Consider the following 20418-nt stretch of genomic DNA (forward strand, 5'->3'; position numbering starts at 1 on the left):
TGTACGTGTGACATACACACAACATAAAGCATAATAAGAAAGCAGTGATGAGTCACAAGTATGAAACTGGTGAATAGATTGGTGAACTTAAGTAATTACTGTGTAGCAATAATGATTAGGGCTGTGATAAACACTAAAGAACTGAAATACTAGCAAGGAAAAAATTGAAAATCGTTGCCAGCTTGAAAGGAAACGAAAGGTTGCTTTTAAGTAAAAGTGAAGGATGATCAGAGAAAGGACAAAATAAAGTGTTTGCTTTAGTAATAGAGAAAATCAGTAGGAGGGCAGAAGTCAATAGGGATAAGACTGTGTTAAAAAATAGTTTAAATATTCCTGAGCTAATACAGAGAGAGGGAGAAATAGTTTTCTCCAAGGATGATGCCCAGTTGGTAATCCAGTACTAACTGGATTTCATATACATAAAAGTAAAATAAGCAGACTCTGCAAGTTGTGTTTATATATTTAGACACAGGTATATATTATAATTAAGAAGAGACCATTATTTTGTTTTATTTTTTGAGACAGTGCTTCTCTGTGTCTTTGGAGCCTGTCCTGGAACTAGCTCTTGTAGACCAGGCTGGCCTTAAACTCACAGAGATCCACCTGCCTCTGCCTCCCTAGTGCTGCGATTAAAGGCGTGCGCCACCACGACCCAGCTGCAAAAACAGAAATTAGCACTGGTGTCTAACCTTTATGGTTTGAAAACTGATTTTCTCAGTTTATGGATAGTCTAAATGGAAATGTGAAGTATTTATTGCCTAATAACAATATAAAATAGAGCATAATGTGTGTGATATGGCTAGTTTATTTTGTGGGAAACTAGTAAGCTGAGTTCCTTAAGGAAGACAATTCAGTGGAAAGAAGATAATAGAGATACAGTAGAGCATGTATGATAGAGTGCTGTTTCTCAGTAGACAGGAAGAGAGCTGGATAAAAGAGATGTAGAGCAGAGTTAAGTATGCTGCTTAGCTGTATGTCCATAGGTGATAATACAAGTGCTGGGAGATGTGTAACAATACAAGATGTTGGTTGGGTCAGTGAGGGGGAGACAAGACAGAAGACACCCGTGGCTGCAGCTGTATTAGCATTTTAGTCTTAAGATAGATGGCAAATTCTTAGTCTTAAGTTAGGTTTTAAATCTAGATACATGTTTTATGTCTTATTTGATGACCTTTATGAAAATAATTTCTACTTAGAAAAAGACAAGAGCTAGTTCCAGGACAGGCTCCAAAACCACAGAGAAACCCTGTCTCGAAAAACCAAAAAAAAAAAAAAAAAAAAAAAAAAAAAAAAAAAAAAAGAGAGAAGTCCAGAGGACTTTTTAAATGGAAAGTAAGAAAATTGATAGGCTTTTTAAAATGTAAAGAGGCACAAGTAATTTAGAAGTATTAAGTGGGCCTAACTAGTAACGTGAAGATTATTGATAGATTAAAGAATGTATTGACTGGTGTATAAATTTGAATTTTCTTAGATTTTTTAAAATTTTTGCTTTTGGTGGTGCTGAGGATAAAACACAGCTTCTGTCACGTGCTAGGCAAGTGTTCTACCACTGAGCCACATCTTTGGCCCATGAATGTGCTTTGAATTAGTTCTCTTATAAGCAGGATTTTAAAAATATACATGATCTACCATCAATAATCAAATATATAGGACTTTGAATTTTAGCAATAATTATGTTATTAAGTAGTTGTAAATGCATAAACTAAATATTAGTTTATTTTCTGTGTAGTTGACCTTGGTTTGGAAGTGATCTGCTTTTGCATTAGGTAGAGTCACAGTTCAGTTGTAATTTGTAACAGGAAATGAGACTACATGCACCTAGTTCATTATTTTTCTATAGGGGACAAATACAAACTTGGATTTATTTAGTCCTGTAATAAGATTGTAAAATTCCAGCTAATGGTGCAGTTGTTGCCACTTGGAACTCTGTTCAAGCAATATGCTTCTTTAGCTCATTTTTGATTCTTGAAACAATGCTCTTTTGTTTTTTCTGGTCGTAGAAATATCTATGTTCGTAAATCAGTCAATTGTGACTTTTGAAAAGTTAATTCTTAAGGTGTTCACTAAAGCCATTTAAATTATACAAAGGTTAAATTCAGTTGCTATGTCTCCAAGACTTTTTTGTTATTTTGTGCTGTTCTTGTGTGTGTTTTAATATAGGCTATCAAGATGGAAATGATTCAGAAGCTTCAGGACCCTTCCGAAGAGGTGGAAGAGGTAGTTTCCGAGGTTGCCGAGGAGGATTTGGTCTAGGAAGACCAAGTTAGTAGTGGATTGATTGTATAAAATGTGTTTCATTTGTTAAGAAGGAAATTATTTTTAAAAAACCCTATTGCACAAAGTTGCCACAGGATTATATGAATATTTTTACAGAATGACTGTCACAAATTAATTACCCATATCATGGATCATTTTTAGAAACCTGGGTAACTAAATAGTAAGTTGGAACACATGTTTCAGAAGTTTGTGCTACCAAGTCTTGATAAAGCATTATGTTTTGGAGCCTGGGAACTATCGCTGACTTTTTAAATAAAAATGTATGGCTCACTCCTTCATACATTCTTTCCCCAATCTGGCTTTCTACTTTAAATTCTTTTAGACATCATTTCTAAGGTACTGTTTTCAGAAGTCACTGTTGACATGCATGTGTCTCTTAACAGAGGAAAGTAAAGGCCTCTGAAGGGTCTGTACAGGTCAGGGCTGATATTAGATTTGGCAGTGGTGGGAGCAGGGATGATGCAATATGGTTTCTAGGCACAATTAAATTGCTGTTTTTTGGAGGCAGGCTTTTTTGGGTATATCATTGACACTAACATTTATAAATAGCATTAATTTTTGAGGAAGTTATTTGTAATAGAAGTATATAATTTGTAAAGAAATCCTTTCTGTGACATTTAGAAAAAAATACATTGTAATTCTTTTATTTGCCTGGCCTCTATGGATATACATTGTAATTCTTGCTATACTATTTTATACATCCTTTAGCCAACAATACCATGACTTGGGCTCGTTTGCTAAATGATTGTAAAACTTTATTAAAAGTAACAATAGAATTCTGTTTCTTTCAAATAAAGATAGTGAATATGACCAAGATCAAGGGACACAGCGTGGTGGTGGCCTTTTTAGTTCTAGAAAACCAGCAGCAAGTGATTCAGGTGAGAAATAAAATTGTTACTGAGGACTAATACTCATCTATGCTTTGAGCAAGAAGGCATGTATACTAAGGCTTACTGACCATTCCCCCAAATCTTAGTTATGAAGGCAAAAAACATGGGAAGTTTTGTCTCCCTTAGGAAATTGGTACATTGTTGCTGACTGACAGCATGAGATGTGAGTAATCGTTTGTAATTTGAAGAAGGAAAATAAGGCTTGCATTGGTTTCAAAGATAAGTTTCTGAGGTGTAGGGAAAAATGATGTGTATGGTTTAAGATCAAATAGGGAAAAGACACAACACATACACAACACAAAATGCCTGGAAGAGGGTAAAGTTTAAATGAATTCTATGAAATTAAAAAATTGACAGGTTTAGGAATTAGGTAATGTCTCTATACTGAATAAACTGCTTGTGTATCTGAGGGGAAGGGAAGTAGGGAAGGCATGTTCTCTAAAGGTATTGCAATGCAATGTCTTACAGGTAATGGTGACACTTATCGAAGTGGAAGTGGAAGTGGACGGGGTAAGTTCTTAATTGACTGACTTCCATCAGCTTAAATTGATTGTAATCTAAGTTTATTTTCTTTAAGATGAAGGTAATTGTTATTGTTTCTGTATGAATTTTTAATGGCCTATTGGAGTTCCTTAATTTTTTAGGCTATTTCTTTCTGATCTAGCAGTTTCATTGTAAGATTTTTATATAAGAGTATTTGTAAACACATGCATAAGAATACCAAGTTTTCTTTATATTAATTAAAACCTGAAAACCACCTAAAATTCATCAGTATTTAATATAACCATAAAATGGGATATCATGCAGATACTAAATAATGAGATAGATATTTGTAAAAATTATTAAAATACACTCTTCCTTTCATGATTTAAGAATAAAGGAAAGTAACAATAGTTCAGTTAATGTGACTTTTTTGCTCTCAAAAGTTTTAGCCTTAGTGCATAAATATGAAAATATTGTGTGAAACTTGAAATACTTTGCAAATCAGTTGGTCAGTTGTTTACTTGATTTTTTTGTAATCATTAGTCTTGTTGTAGCCACACATTGGGGTGACATCTGGCGGGTTCCAGCCTCTATGTGGTTTGTACATTCAAGGATAGGGGCATGTGGATTAGAAAAATTAGGTAGGAGGAACAGAGATATGAAAGAAACACAGGGACGTAGGATAGAGCCAGGAGGGCTATCTAGTGAATACTGAATATGCCTGTGTTTATTTTCCATAAGCTTATATACCCCAATCAGGGGGAAAGAAGGCAAAAGACTGCTTTAACATGACACAAAGGACAAGCAGAACAGTTACTTGCTTCACTACTTGAGACATCAAGCTACTATTTCTTGAGTTAAGAAGTCTGATGTTTTAGGCAGGAGATGCAGTAACTACACCTTAGACCAAGTATCCTATAGGCAGCCACTCCCTGGGTCACACCTCCTGTCTTGTCCTTAAAGGAGCAGGAATAGGCTTGAATTCACTGACCTCTGGTCAAGGTGGAGTGTACCCACCTCTGTGGGCCATCTTAATATCCAGAACACCAGGTAACCACACCCTCAGTAAAGATATCTTGTTTGTAGCCACTTCTTAAGTCAGACTTCTTGTCAATAACTTTGAAAGAGCGAGAGTAGGCTTAAGGTCTCTGACCTTCAGTCAAGGTGGAGCAGACCCACTTCTGTGGACCCCCACATACTCTGAAAGCATTCAAAGTAGCAATCTACCCCTGGCTTTTTACATTCTCCAATACAGAAAAAAGTTTACTTAAATCCAGTTTAGTCAGATTGCCCATAGATATTTGTTTATAACTTGTCTAAAGGGGCTTCAAATATTTAGGAGTTGTGGAAGCCTATGGGGACTTTTGAAGTAGAACTAAAAGGATTTTGCAATATGTGTTGGCCATGACTCTATGGGGACATAGGATAAAAGGTAGTTGTTCAAAGGTGATACATTTAAATGTTAAGTTGACAAGGGATGAACTTACTATTGTTAATATTAATTGTCATCTTGACAAGATCTATAATTACCGGGAGTCACACACATAGTATGTCTGTGAGGATTTTCTAGACTGGGTTAACTGAAGTGTCAAGACTCAGGGTGAATGTGTCAGGACTGTTCGGTAGACTGGGATCCTAGACCAATAAAAACAGTACTAGGGTTCATTGCTCTTTACCTCTTTATTGCTAATGCAGGGTGTACATCTTCCTCGAGTTCCCACTGCCTTAGCTTCTTTCCATGATGGATGGTACTTAGGAATTCTGAGCCAAAGTAAATCCTCTCTGTCTTCAGTTGTCTTTGTCACATAAATACAGAAGGAACCAAGATACTGCATCCCTCAGTCTGGATAGGCTGATTGCTAAGCTAGTGTAGCTAACTTCTGACAACTTGGAATTGGGAAAGATACCTTTTCTTATTGTTGATAAGAATAATTCATTGTAGGAGAAAGACACCAGAACGTTACTGGTAGGCCATAGCCTGGTGGTGATGCATAGATTAATAGAAATGGGTTAATTTAAGATGTAAGAGCTAGGTAGAAATGTGCCTGAACCATCAGCCAAACAGTGTTTTAATAAAAAAAAAGGTAATTCATTTTGTCTGAATTGTTTGTATAATATATACAAACATGGTTTATACTGAGCACATGCCTTTTTATGTAAGGCTCTTGGATTTTGTTATGGTATTTGCTATGTAGAAGGTACATAAGTTACCAGCCCCCTAGTGAAAATTCTGGAATAATTCTCGGAACAACTCTGGTAAATACTTGTGCTGTCAGAACCCTAACACCAGTAGGGGAAAACTCTGGAAAACTTGACCCATGTTCCTTTTTTCTTGGTTGAATTCGTTCCTTATTTCAGTGTATCATATCCATGAATATGGCTAGAATCTTAGTCTTCTTAGCAAACCATCCATTTTAGTTCCTTTTAGAAAATTATTCCCTTACTGACCAGGGAAAAGATCTCATGGCTTATGGAAAAACAGTGGTGCAGTCTATAATCTACATAAAACCATCATGTTGAATACCAGACAACCTTAAAATGTGTTAGATTCTTTCTTGCTACCTCCCTCCCCATTTCTTCCCTCTTCTTCCTCCTTTCTTTTCCTGTCAGGAATCAACAAACCCGGGGACTTGAGCACATTAAATGAACACTGTTAGAACTGAGCTATGCCTACAGTCTCTGTCTCAAACACCATTTGTAAGACACTTTAAAGATGTTTGCTATTTTAAGATGTGCCCTCTTTGAGGATAGTGAGAATAAAGACACACATAGCTTTGTGTCTTAATTGACGATCAGTCTGAATTTCTTTACTAGGTGGTTACAAAGGTTTGAATGAAGAAGTAGTAACAGGCTCTGGAAAGAGTAAGTTTTATTTTGGAAAAAGTTTTTATCTTTGGGGTACTGTTTATTTTACTCTTCCATTAACATTTATCTTTTTGGTTTTATCCCTTAAAGATTCTTGGAAGTCAGAAGCTGAAGGAGGAGAGAGCAGTGACATTCAGGGTACATCAATGTTTGCACTTATCTATTGACTATGTCAGAAGTGTGGTTAAATTTAAAACACAGTATTTTCTAATTGGTTTTTGTCATTTTCTCTTGTTTGTATTTCTAGTACGTAAATTTTATTTTCCATTTCTATTTTAAGGTCCAAAAGTGACATATATACCCCCTCCTCCACCAGAGGATGAGGACTCCATTTTCGCACATTATCAGACAGGAATAAACTTTGATAAGTATGATACCATACTTGTAGAAGTATCTGGACATGATGCACCACCAGCAATTTTGGTCAGTGTATTTTTATATTGATATAAATATATGGTATAATTGCATTGCTGTCAATAGAAAAGTTACCTTTTAGTGTCTCGGACCCTTGATTGAATGTTAGAGTCATTGACTATCATTTTCAGTAGAATTACTTTATCAAGAGAAAGTGCGAGAATTCATCTCCACTTTGTGTACCATATTAGGAACTTTGTTTAAATTTACTAAAAAGGCTACTTTTTCTAGAGGTGAAAAATGTTCACATCCTAAGTATGTGAGGAAGTGGATTTTATGTGTGTGACTGCTTCGACTGCACATGTCTGTGCATTACATGCCTGCCTGGTGCCTTTGATGACCAGAAGAGGGCATCAGAGCTCCTGGAACTGGAGTTACAGATGGTTGTAAAACTGTATGTGAATTCTGGGAATTGAACTCATGTCCTTTCAAAGAGCAACTGGTGCTCTTAACTGCTGAGTCATCTCTTCAACCCTGGGAAGTGGATTTTGTATGGAGAATAGCAGATGTCTTCTATTCCCTGTTAATAATTATCCTCACAATGAGCCTTTGTTACTTATCAGAGTTTCTGTATCTCACAGGGCTTAAGGGGGCAGAAAATGGTATTTGTAAGCGAAGTCTATGGGAAATACTTCTACTATGTCATGAAAATAGGTTATTATTTATAGTAGGGTATATTGGTTTGTATGTAAAGTGGAATCAAAGTTTAAAGCTTACTGAAATGAAATATGTTTACGAAATGGTGAGCATATGATGTGTGCAATTCATCATTTAATCATTGCTGTCTTTTCTGTTTAGACTTTTGAAGAAGCTAATCTTTGTCAAACACTGAATAACAACATTGCTAAAGCTGGCTATACCAAGCTCACTCCTGTGCAGAAATACAGCATCCCTATTGTGTTAGCAGGAAGAGATCTGATGGCTTGTGCTCAAACAGGGTCTGGGAAGACTGTAAGTCATCTTTCCAAATACAACCAGCCCTCTATTGAATTTTTGTGTTTGTGCCCCCCCCGTGTCTCTGTCTCTCTCTCTCTCTGTCTCTCTCTGTCTCTCTCTCTCTCTCTCTCTCTCTCTCTCTCTCTCTCTCTCACACACACACACACACACACACACACAAAAGAAAAATAAATATTTGATGTTTCCTAAGTAGCTCGAATCTCTTCAGTTGGCTGGAAGATTATTCATGGTCTTCTGATTTGGAATTTTCTTAGTGTTTATGCTCTTCTGTTTACTTGCTTCCTTTTTTTATATAGCTTGAATATTGTCTATGTAGGTTTGTTTTTATCATGCTCTTGGGTCTATATAACTCATTGAGGATCATCTAATTCTAAATATTCAGTTACAGTTATACATGCTTACATTAGGCTTCATAGCAAGCCAGAGAGGCAAAAGTCATCCCGTTAAAGCAGAAAGGCAAGGCCATGGGACAGAAAGGGCCGCTTCTACTTGAACAGATACTTGTAGTTACAGCTGCCTTGAAAAAGTGATTTTTAAAATTGAAATTAGCATGTAAAGTAATGTGTTTTATTATAGTATGTATACATATATGTGTGTTATACTCTGCTGTTACTGCTTTCCTGGATTGCCCACCATACTTCCCTCTTTCCCGCTTGCTGGTCCGCTTCTTCCCTTCAAACAGTCCTCTCTTACATAAGCCTTCAGTCATATATTCATTTACCCTTTCCAAACCTCCTGCTTGTTCCCATTAAGATCTCATTCTTCCTTCTAATGGTTATAGTTTCCATGTTATACTCACATGCAAGATCTGTATTAAGTTTTGAGATAAAAATCTATTTGTCTTTCTGACTCTGGAGTATTTCACATAATTATTTCTAATTGAATCTCTCTTTCGGCAAATGTCATGGTTTTATTTATGATTGAATGAAATACCATTTCTTATATTAACACATTTTCTTGATCCACTTATCTGTTGATGGATATCTAGGCTGGTTCTGTTTCTTAGCTGTTCTGAATAGTGTAGCATTAAACATAGATGTTTTAAGTACTTTTGTTAGAGTCCTTAGGATGTACCCAGTAGTAATAGAGCTTAAATTGTTGTGCTATTTTCCTTTGTTTCTTTTTTGAGAAATACCTATACCAATATCCGTAGTGGTGCCACCAGCTCACATTGTCACCAGTTAATATGTAAGGGTCGTTTGTTCTCTTGATAGTCATTTCCACTTGGATGAGATAAAATTTGAAAGTAATTTTAATTTGTATTTATCTGATAGCAAAGGATACTGAACACTTTTTAAGTTTCTTAGCCATTTTTTATTCTTTGGGGGATGATCTATTCAGTTCATTACCCATTTATTGATTTGAAGCTTGTAGCTTAACATTTGAAAATTTTATCTTTTAGATAATAATCCCTCAATTGGTATATATCTGTCAGACTATTTTTTCTTCATTCTGTAGGCTGTTCAAAAGTGTTGTTGTTGTAGGAGGCCACTTGTTCATTTCCTGGCCGCCCAGACTCCTGAAATAACCATGCAGAAACTGTATTAATTAAATCACTGCTTGGCCTATTAGCTTTAACTTCTAATTGACTAGCTCTTACATCTTAATTTAACCCATTTCTATTAATCTGTGTATCACCATGTGGCTGTGGCTTACCAGCAAGGTTCCAGCTTGTCTGTCTCCAGTGGTGATTACATGATGTCTCCTTACTCTGCCTTCTTTCTCCCAGCATTCAGTTTAGTTTTCCCTGCCTATCTCTGTTCTGCCCTGCTATAGGGCCCAAAGCAGTTTCTTTATTCATTATCTAATAAAAGCAACACATATACAGAAGGACTTCCCACACTACCTTGTAACTCATGTAGTTGTGAATTCTTGGCGTGGTTTTCTGTATTACCAGATCTTAAGGCAGTTGCAAAGTTTCAGGGTTTACACTAGAGACTTGACTCATTTTCTAACTAATTTTTGTGCAGTGTGAGATATAATGGGTCTATATTCTACATGTGGATATCCAGTTTCTCTAACATTGCTTGTTCAATAATCTTGTCTTCTAATGTATGTTTTGATAGCTTTGTAGGAAGTTAGGTAGCTATAGTCATGTGGATTTTTTTCTGTGTTTTCTGTTCTACTACATGGTTTATGTGTCTGCTTTTGTGTCAGTACTATATGGATTTTGGTACTATGACTACTTGTCTGCTTTTTGTATCAGTACTTTGTGGATTTTGTTACAGTGGTTCTATGAGAACATGTGTTATGTTGCCACAAGCATTGTTCTGTCTACTTAATATTGCTACATTTCAGTATAAATTTTAGGAAGTTATTTGTCTAAGTCATTGAAGATGTCATTGAAATTTTGATGAGAATTGTGTTTCCTCTGTAGGTACTTTAGAATCACAGCCATTTTGTAAATGTTCTGCCACTCTCTTGACAGTTGTCTGTATATTAAAGCTTTCATTGTAGAGGTCTTAGATATTTACAAATTTTCTATGTTGAACCAACATTATATCCTTTGTAGTGAAATGAACTTGGTCATGGTGTGTCCTCTTAAGGTATTCTTGAACTAGAGTTGAAAATATCTCATTAAGAATTTGTTTGTATGCTCCTGAGGAAAATGGGTCTATGACCCAATGCTTGAAGAACCTGTGATATTACTACTGTTTCCTACCCTCTATTACTACTATTTATTACTACCCTCTCAAAGACTCATGTAGAATAACTTTTAAATGTAGCAATTTATGAGATTATGCCTACATTCCTCTGTATAATTAATGTTACTCTGTTGTTGGGGGTTCTGTCCTGCCCAGTTCCTGCAATTGTTAAGTCCCAAATAAATCACACGGAGGTCTACATTAGATATAAACTGATTTGGCCCATTAGCTCAGGCTTCTTATTAACTCTTATAACTTATATTAGCTCATTATTCTAGTATATGTTAGCCACATGGCTCGGTACCTTTTTCTGTGAGGCAATCACATCTTGCTTCTTCTGTGTCTGGGCCGTGACTCCAGAGGAATGGGTTTCCTCCTTCCCAGAATCCTCTTGTTCTCATTGACCCGCCTCTACTTCCTGTCTGGTTATCCCACCTATACCACCTATACTTTCTACCTGGCTACTGGCTAATCAGCATTTATTTAAAATAAAATTGACAGAATACAGACCTTTCTCCCACACCATCACTCTATTTAGGATACACTAATACGTTTATTTTCTTAAACGACTAACATTTTGTTGAGCTAGATGAATTTTATCAAGCATGCTATGTTGTGTAACATGACTATGAAGACCTGGTTAACTCCTTGAAATAAGAGTTATGCTAAGCTCTCATCATAACTCTACAAGCATGAGGGAAGGGCATCCCTAAAGGCTATAAAATAGGAGTAACTTTGGCCAGGATAAAAATGATATATTGTAAATTAATCAATTTAACTTCTAGGCAGCTTTTCTTTTGCCTATTTTGGCTCATATGATGCGGGATGGAATAACTGCTAGTCGCTTTAAAGAACTACAGGAACCAGAGTGTATTATTGTAGCCCCAACTCGAGAACTGATTAACCAAATTTATTTGGAAGCCAGAAAATTTTCTTTTGGGTAAGTACATCTGGAATGCTACTCTTAAAATAGTTCTTAGAAAGTTTCTCAATTATTTGTGAACTCAGTAATAATATACTCATGTAATTTTTAGTATAATTAAGTGAAGCATATTTTCTTATAATTCTTGTTTATAGAATCCCTTTTATTTTTAGAAGTAAAATTAGATAACATGTAAAAATAAGAAAATATAAATACTGATATTCAGTAGCTTGTCTTTTCTGATTTTAAGGATTGAATCAAGCACCTAGCACATGCTAGGCAACTACTCTGTCACTAAGCTACATCCTTTTTTAAATTTTGAAATGGGAGCTTACTAAGTTACCAAGCTTAGTCTGAAATTGAAATTTTCCCTGTTTCCCAGGTAGTCAGATTATAGGTATCTGCCACCACACCTGGCTTTTTTGGTAGTTAAGATTTTATTTCGGCATTTATTTATGAATATTTATTGTGTGTGTTGTGGAGGTTAGAGGGCAGCTTGGAAATGTCTATTCTCTTCCCTTTTTACCATGTGGATTCCAGGGATCAATTCAGATCTTTCAGCTTGAGAGCAAAGGCTTTTTCCTACTGAGCCATCTCACTGGCCCTTCAGGTAGTTTATAGTGTATGTTTAAAAATAAATTTGGGTGGGGCTGGAGAGATGATTCAGAGGGTAAGAGCACTGATTACTCTTGCAGAAGACATGTGGCTCTCAGCACCCACAGGGTGGCTCACAACTACCTGTAATTCCAGCTCTAGGGGATCTTTCTTCTGACCTCTGCTGGCACTACGCACATGCAGTCCATACATAAGCAAATACACATGCATAGAAATACATGCTCTTGGGCACCTGGAAGCCACTCTAGGTCCAAGTCTCTTCCCAACCCTAAGATGGCTCCCTTAATTAAGATATGTGCTTCCCTGCTCCCCTATCCAACCTTCCTTTATACCAATCATCCCGTTGCCCCAAGTTTTCCCCATCCTACCCTTCTCACTTTTCTCTCCCCATCTCCCCTTACCCCCTCCTCCCCCGACTGGACTGAGCTCCCAAAGTCCCAATGAGGAACAGAAGGAGGGAGAAGATGAGCAAGGAAGTCAGGACCAAGAGGGGTGCAGCCACCCACGGAGACAGTGGGGCTGATCTATTGGGAGCTCACCATGGCCAGCTGGACTGTGACTGAAAAAGCAGGGGATAAAACCGGACTCTCTGAATATGGCGGACAATGAGGGCTGCTGAGAAGCCAAGGACAATGGCACTGGGTTTTGATCCTACTTCATGTTCTGGCTGTGCGGGAGCCTAGCCAATTTTGGATGTTCACCTTCCTAGACTAGGATGGAGGGGGGAGGTCTTTGGACTTTCCACAGGGCAGGGAACCCTGACTGCTCTTCAGACTTGAGGGGGAGGGGGAGAGGAGTGGGGGGAGAAGGAGAGGAGTGGGGGGACAGGGAGAGGAGTTGGGGGGGGAGGAGTGGGAGGCTGGGAGGAGGCGGAAATTGTTTTTTTCTCAATAAAACAAAAAGAAAGTTAAAAAAATAATACTCTTTTAAAAACTTTAAAGAGGCTCACAAAAGGAACTTTGTCCCTGGTAATTACCTACTTTTAGATTTACAGTGTGGAAGATTTCTTTTGTACAATCAAATTATATTTTAATGACTTTAGGTTGGTTTGTATATATATGCAATCTTTGGATTGTTGTAAGTAAAAGCATAATGAATGTCTTGCTGTATAAAGATTTTATGGGGACTGGAGAAATATGACATAGTTGGTGAAAGTGCTTCTTATGTGAGCATGAGGATCTTAGTTCAAATTCCTAGCTCTCATGTTAAAGGTGGGTGCAGCAGTGTGCATCTGTTAGTGCCAATGCTGGAGGGTGGGCTTGAGACAGCTGACTCCCACGGCCTTGTTGGCAGCCAGTCTAGCTGAACTGGTAAACTTTGGGGTCAGTGAGAGATCCAGTCTCAAAAAATAAGGTACAAGGGGTCTCTGACTAAGGGAAATACCTGACTTTGACCCCTGGCTTCTGAACACACACACGCATGCTTGTGCATGTGTGCGCGTACACATACACATGGAGGGGCAGAGGGGGTAATTTTTATGGTTTTAAATTTTTATCAAGTGATACAAAGGTTTGCTTTTTGCTCAAGCTGGCTTTGAACTCCTAGCTGAAATGATCATCCTCCCTCAGCCCTCAACCTTCTGAGTAACTGGGACTATGGATATGTACCTCTCTATTCAGGTTATTTATTCTCTTTAAAGCATCTGTGGAGTGACTTATCAATTTTAATTTTAACAAGAATTTATTTTAAAGCTCACACTAACATACGTTTTTATCAGTCATATATGAGTTCAGTTTCACTTTACTCTTATAGACATTTGGTGTTCTGTTATCTCTTGATGCCTGACAAATTATTATAAGGCCTAGATAGTTAATAAGTGTCATGCCACCTACTACAGAGCTACTGTACTGAAAATAGCTTGGCATTGGCATTAAAACAGACAGGAAGACCAATGGAACTGAATCAAAGACCCAGGTATCAATCCACACACCAACGAACACCTGATTTTTGACAAAGAAGCAAAAAATATAAAATGGAAAAAAGAAAGCATGTTTAACAAATGGTGCTGGCATAACCGGATGTCAACATGTAGAAGAATGAAAATAGACCTATATGTATCGCCATGCACAAAACTCAAGTCCAAATGGATCAAAGACCTTAACATAAAGCCAGCCACACTGAACCTATTGAAGAGAAAGTGGGAAGTACACTTGAACGCATTGGCACAGGAGACCATTTCCTAAATATAACACCAGTAGCACAGACATTGAGAGAAACAATTAATAAATGAGACCTCTTGAAACTAAAAAGCTTCTGTAAAGCAAAGGACACGCTCAACAAGACAAAATGGCAGCCTATAGAATAGGAAAAGATTTTTACCAACCCTGCATCAGACAGAGGGCTGATCGCCAAAATATACAAAGAACTCAAGAAATTGGTCATCAAAAAAAGAAATAATCCAATAAAAAATAGGGTACAGATCTAAACAGAACTCTCAATAGATGAATCTAAAATGGCCAAAAGACTTAAGGAAATTCTCAACACTCTTAGCCATCAGCGAAATGCAAATCAAAACAACAACTGTCTGAGATTCCATCTTACACCTGTAAGAATGGCCAAGATCAAAAACACTGATAACAGCTTATGCTGGAAAGGATGTGGGGTAAAGGGAACATTCCTCCATTGCTGGTGGGAGTGCAAGCTAGTACAGCTCCTTTGGATTACTCAAGAAAATTAAGAAATAACCTACCTCACGACCCAGCAATACTACCTTTGGGTATATACCCAAAGGATGCTCGATCGTACCACAAGAACATGTGTTCAACTATGTTCATAGCAACATTGTTTGTCATAGCCAAAACCTGGAAACAGCCTAAATGCCCCTTGACTGAAGAATGGATAAGGAAAATGTGGTACATTTATACAATGGAGTACTACACAGCAGAAAAAAAATGATGACATCTTAATATTTGCAGGCAAATAGTTGGATCTAGAAAGCAACATATTGAGTGAGGTAACCCAAGCCCAGAAAGACAAATATCATATGTACTAACTCCTAAGTGGCTTTTAGACATAAAGCAAAGAAAAACCAGCCTATCATTCACAATCCCAGAGAACCTAGATAGCATAAAGGACCTTAAGAAGAGACATAGATGGATCTAATCTACACGGGAAGTAGAAAAAGAAAAGATCTCCTGAGTAAATTGGGAGCATGGGACTGTGGGAGAGGGTAGAAGGGGAGGAGAGAGAGAGAAGGGGAGGGGAGCAGAGAAATGCTCAATAAAATGAATAAAAAAATAAAAAATAATGTCATGCAGTTTCACTGTGTGTTTCTAGCGTGTTGTCTCTTAGGGGATACCAGCTGAGTTTGTAGTGGTTCAGTGAGCTGGTTGTGCTGCTGTCCATAGAGATGCTTATCTCTCATTAGGAAATGGCAGGCGATTTACTCTAGATTAAGTTCTCAGTGAAAGAGCACATAGGAGGCTGCAGTAGTTTTTATAAAATAGCAGTCTCAGAAATCACACACTGTAGTCTATTACATTGTAGCAAGTACATCATTAACTAGTCCATTATCAGAACTGGCTATATAATTAGGCTATAACAGTCTGGATCTCGAGAAGGTCCTGCCCTTGATCACACTGCCCAACTATACTGACCCTAAACAACAAGAAGATGTATGAGATAAGAATGGTTCGTTTTCTGAATTAAACCTCCTCAAAAGATTTCTGTGGCCTGCATCTATGATCTTGCTGCTGCAGAGACCTTATTGAAGTCCACCATCCATGCTGCCACTTGAAACCACGTGGAAGTCGATGACCCATGCTGCTGGCTACTGTGGGCCAGGAAGCTTCTTATGCTGAGGTATCGATGACCGCAGAGTCATAACTAAGAATGACAGGCACTGAAGGTTTCTCTGATAACCACCGTCCAGATTCGAAGCTATAAAGAGAGTCCTTAAAAACTGATAAAGATGCTAAAATGTAGCTCTCCTCAGTTGATTGCTTCTGGTGGGTGGGAGCAGGGGGAGGACTTGATTATCTTTAAGGGGCGAGTCACTGGGAGTTTGACCATGCTCCAGTGGGTATGGCAACACAAGTTGGACTTGGTGTGTTTTTTTAAGGGGTGAAGTAGAATACAAAGGTGGAAGGGTGGACCTGGGAAGAATGGGAAGCAAGTGTGATGGGGTGTATTAAATTCCCAAATAATTAATAAAAATACTATGCTGGGGGAAAAAACGGAACGTTGAAAAGTTTGCCAGTGTTTAACATAGGTATCTTCTGTTTCACATGTTCATATCATCAAATAGAACTACTTTTTGAGCGCTTGCTTTTTCATGAATTATCCATTTGTTAGCTATAGTTTATCCACTGAAATTTAGTGTTTTTAGTGCTTCTTTTATGTAACCACTAGCCTTTCATTTTCATAAATTTAAAATGATTTTTAAAATCTCTTTAAATGTCAAACTTCATAGCCCATTTGCAAAAGTTAGGTGTAAATTGCTAGATTAGTGTTTGTTTCTTGCTAATCCTTAGTGTATTATATTGGTATCTGATTTTAAATTGAATAAAAGAAGAGAAACTCTATTTATTTATTTAGTATACAATATTCTGTCTGTATGTATGCCTGCAGGCCAGAAGAGGGCACCAGACCCCATTACAGATGGTTGTGAGCCACCATGTGGTTGCTGGGAATTGAACTCAGGACCAGGAGGCAATGCTCTTAACCTCTGAGCCATCTCTCCAGCCCAAGAAACATTTTTCAAAAACAAAAAATAAACTTGATAAATTTAGATAATGTCTGTACCCAAAGATGAATATTTCTATTTGGATGTTTATTATCACATCGCTGTAGTAAAATACTGAAAAATACCTAAATGTCCTGCAGTAGAGGTTTGGTTACATTGCAGTAAAATATATGATAATTGCTGAAAACACCACAGACTATGGTCTTAGGCCATAGAGGAATCAAGTAGGTACTGGCTAGGAAGCTTCCTCCCTGCTGGCAGCTTACATAGTACTTGAGAGTGCTGCTGTACAGGTGCTAAGGGAGGGCTCACCATGGCTGTTTGTGTTGTTTTGTGAGTGGGTGATTGAAGAGGAAGGAGAATGCTGGTATTTCTCATTGTTAACAGCCATTTAATCAGACAGATTGCAAAATAGTCCTTCCTGATTTGTTTTATTTGCCTTTTGACATTATAAACTTTCCTTTCTCAATGAAATTTAATATATTTTAGATAGTTCAATGTTTTTTTCTTTATTGGTCTTATTTCATAAAGTGTTAGAAACAAATGTATAATTTCCAAATAACTGGAAAATGGCATTTCTCTTATCTGTAGGACTTGTGTAAGAGCTGTTGTCATATATGGGGGAACCCAGTTTGGGCATTCAATCCGACAGATAGTACAAGGCTGTAACATACTATGTGCTACACCAGGGAGGCTGATGGATATCATAGGTAAAGAAAAGGTAAGCTTCAGGAAGGTAACAACATGTTAGTGATGGGTGTGTTATATGAAAGGTGTATTTCCCAGAGCACTGTTTATGTTTCTACTTGTATCAGGTCCTGTGAATTCATTTTCATAATTGTCAGGATAATTCCAACAGGGCATAGTATTTTCTATTTTATACTTGGGAAAACAAACAGTGAGATTAATTATTTAAAATCCCTTAGTTATCTCTAGTAAACGATAGCATTAGGGTCAGATCCTGTATCTGTTTCCAGCAATATTTTGTTACATGGAAGAAAATACAATGAATATTTTTACATAGTCCATACATGTTTTGGTGAAATAGTTTTTTCCTAAGACACATTCTTTAGGGCATCAATAGTTTGTTCTCTGTTAAAGCATGTGAATGGTAGTAGTGTGTTCTGTTAAAGCATGTGAATGGTAGTAGTGTGAGCTGTTTATTTTCAGGTCTTTTAAGAAGAGATTTTAGGGCTAGATACTCATTTGGGAATCTCATACCCAGTTATTACATCACTTAATACTTTAAGTTCATGTTAATGAACTGTAATCGATTATTTTGTGTTCTCTAAAGGGGGTACTTAAAACATGTTCTTTTTTGGTAAAGGCACTTTTTAAAAAAATAACTAGAAAAATCCATATCTTAAACCATTTTTGTGGTAGTATCAAAGTCTCTTGTAGTTCAAGGACAGCCAGAGCTACACAGTGAGACCCTGTCTCAAGTTAATATATTTTCAGTATTTCAACTTGTTAGATTTTATTTTTTTTACATTAAATATTTTGATTTTTCCATATAATACAATATGGATCCATGATGTCCAATATAAGTAACTATTAGCTATATGTTGCAACTTATGTTTTAAAATAATAAAATTATTTCACAATTATTCATATTTCAAACTACATATAGATAGTGCCTAATATGTTAGAAATTGGAGATAATAGAATATTCAGTTAATTGCAGAAGTTGTAGGGTAAAATATTGCTGTAGATACTTTAGATTCTTTTAAACTTAATTTATGGAATATTTTTATACATCAGTAAAGTTTATATCAGACTGGGCAGTGGTTGTGCGTGCCATTAATCCCAGCACTTGGGAGGCAGAAGCAGGCAGGTCTTTTTCTCTGAGTTTGGGTGTAGCGTTGTCTACAGAATGAGTTCCAGGGTAGCCAGGGCTATACAGAAAACCCTGTCTTGAAAAAAAAAGTTTAGATCAGATATATTAGTATTATCTAATATCTATGATGAGCCTAACAGTTATCATTGTATGCCTTGATTTTCCCTGTACTAGATAAGGTTTCTGTTTCTGTGATAAAACACTGTGTTCACACCAAACTGGGTAGGAAAGGTTTCAACATCATAGTTATTATTGAAGGAAGTCAGGGCAGCGACTGAAGGCATGGCAGGAAGCTGAAGCAGAGGCCATAGAGGAATGCTGTTTACTGGCTTGCTCCTCATGACTCAGCCTGCTTTCTTATAGCAACCCAGGACCATCAGACCAGAGATGGCCCCATACACTGAGTTGGGCCCTCCCACTTACATTATTAATTCAGAAAGTGCCTCACAGGCGTTTTGTCAACTGAGGTTCCCTTCCCGAATGATTCTAGCTTGTGTCAAATTGATAAAACTAGCCAGCATAGCCCTTAAGAATACTTTAACAGTTGAAATTGTGGAGTGTATTTTAGCTCAATATAAACTAGTGTGCATTTTCTGTTCTTGTCTTTGAAAATATCCTTAAAGATTGGTCTCAAACAAGTCAAGTACTTAGTATTGGATGAAGCTGACCGAATGTTGGATATGGGTTTTGGACCAGAAATGAAGAAGTTAATTTCTTGTCCTGGAATGCCATCAAAAGAACAGCGCCAAACCCTTTTATTCAGTGCAACTTTTCCAGAAGAAATCCAAAGGTAAATATTTTCCTTATTTAAAACAATTAAAGATGCATATGGTGGCATATGTCTTTAGTCCTAACAGCAGCCGTTGGCTTCCACTTCTACCTGTAATTCCAAGTTATTCTTGTACACATGATTTTTTATGTAATCACAGAGTTTCATACTTAATTTTGGTAAGGTATTTTTTTCTTAGAAACAAGTTAGTAGCGACTCTTGTTGAGGTCCAAAGTTGAATCTACTTTTCCCCTTTATGTCTGTCTTTTCTTATTTGGGCTTATGTACCTTAGTCTTTTGAAGCCAAACTACTTTGAATCATGGTAATTCCTCCTTTACATTCCTTTAATTTTCAGTCTTTGAAAAATATTTGGATTGACAGTTGTTTAAAAATTATTCAAATATAACTTTCCCTACTTGCTGTTCGTATGGATCAAGCCTAAAAGGTTTTTTTTTGGGGGGGGGGGGTTTCAAGACAGGGTTTCTCTGTAGCTTTGGTGCCTGTCCTGGAACTAGCTCTTGTAGACCAGGCTGGCTTCGAACTCCCAGAGATCCGCCTGCGTCTGCCTCCCGAGTGCTGGGATTAAAGGCGTACGCCACCACCGCTGGGCAAGTCTAAAAGTTTTAAAGGCTCTAATACATGAATTTAATTTCATATCTTTTCTTTTGTGGAAGAAACTATAGAAAGCATTGTACTTTTCTTGGAGTTTAATATTCTGTGCAGTAAATGTTAATATTCTAATCCTGAATTAAAAATATTTGATAGAACTTTGTCCTATTTGAGGTTGATACCAATGTATTCATCTTTGTGTTCCCAATACCATGTGTCATGAATGCTTTAGCAAGTGAAGGGGTAACAGATACTAAAATTTTCAATTGCCTGGGAGAGGAGGGAATTAACTCTTGAAGAAGGTATGTTAAAAAATAACCTCTGCTGGGCGGTGGTGGCACATGCCTTTAATCCCAGCACTTGGGAGCAGAGGCAGCCTGGTCTACAAGAGTTAGTTCCAGGACAGGCTCCAAAGCTACAGAGCAACCCTGTCTCAAAAAAACTAAAAAA

The 20418-nt window shown here is 37.2% G+C and overlaps 1 protein-coding gene across 5 annotated transcripts in view; it reads left to right on the forward strand.

The window, feature by feature from the left end:
- The window catches only part of Ddx4 (DEAD-box helicase 4), a 46321-nt gene that overhangs the window by 18350 nt on the left and 7553 nt on the right, over positions 1-20418 (forward strand). For 4 of the 5 annotated variants that reach the window (XM_075977825.1, XM_075977826.1, XM_075977828.1 and 1 more), the window contains 10 exons: positions 2161-2262; positions 3075-3155; positions 3636-3677; positions 6465-6512; positions 6606-6653; positions 6796-6938; positions 7728-7880; positions 11317-11471; positions 17344-17473; positions 19213-19379. In XM_075977825.1, the coding sequence (XP_075833940.1) occupies positions 2161-2262; positions 3075-3155; positions 3636-3677; positions 6465-6512; positions 6606-6653; positions 6796-6938; positions 7728-7880; positions 11317-11471; positions 17344-17473; positions 19213-19379 (1069 nt within the window). The remainder of the gene's footprint in view (positions 1-2160; positions 2263-3074; positions 3156-3635; positions 3678-6464; positions 6513-6605; positions 6654-6795; positions 6939-7727; positions 7881-11316; positions 11472-17343; positions 17474-19212; positions 19380-20418) is intronic. The other variant, XM_075977829.1, reaches the window with a different exon arrangement.

This window comes from Microtus pennsylvanicus, chromosome 6 (assembly GCF_037038515.1).
Source record: "Microtus pennsylvanicus isolate mMicPen1 chromosome 6, mMicPen1.hap1, whole genome shotgun sequence".
Classification (NCBI taxonomy): domain Eukaryota; kingdom Metazoa; phylum Chordata; class Mammalia; order Rodentia; family Cricetidae; genus Microtus; species Microtus pennsylvanicus.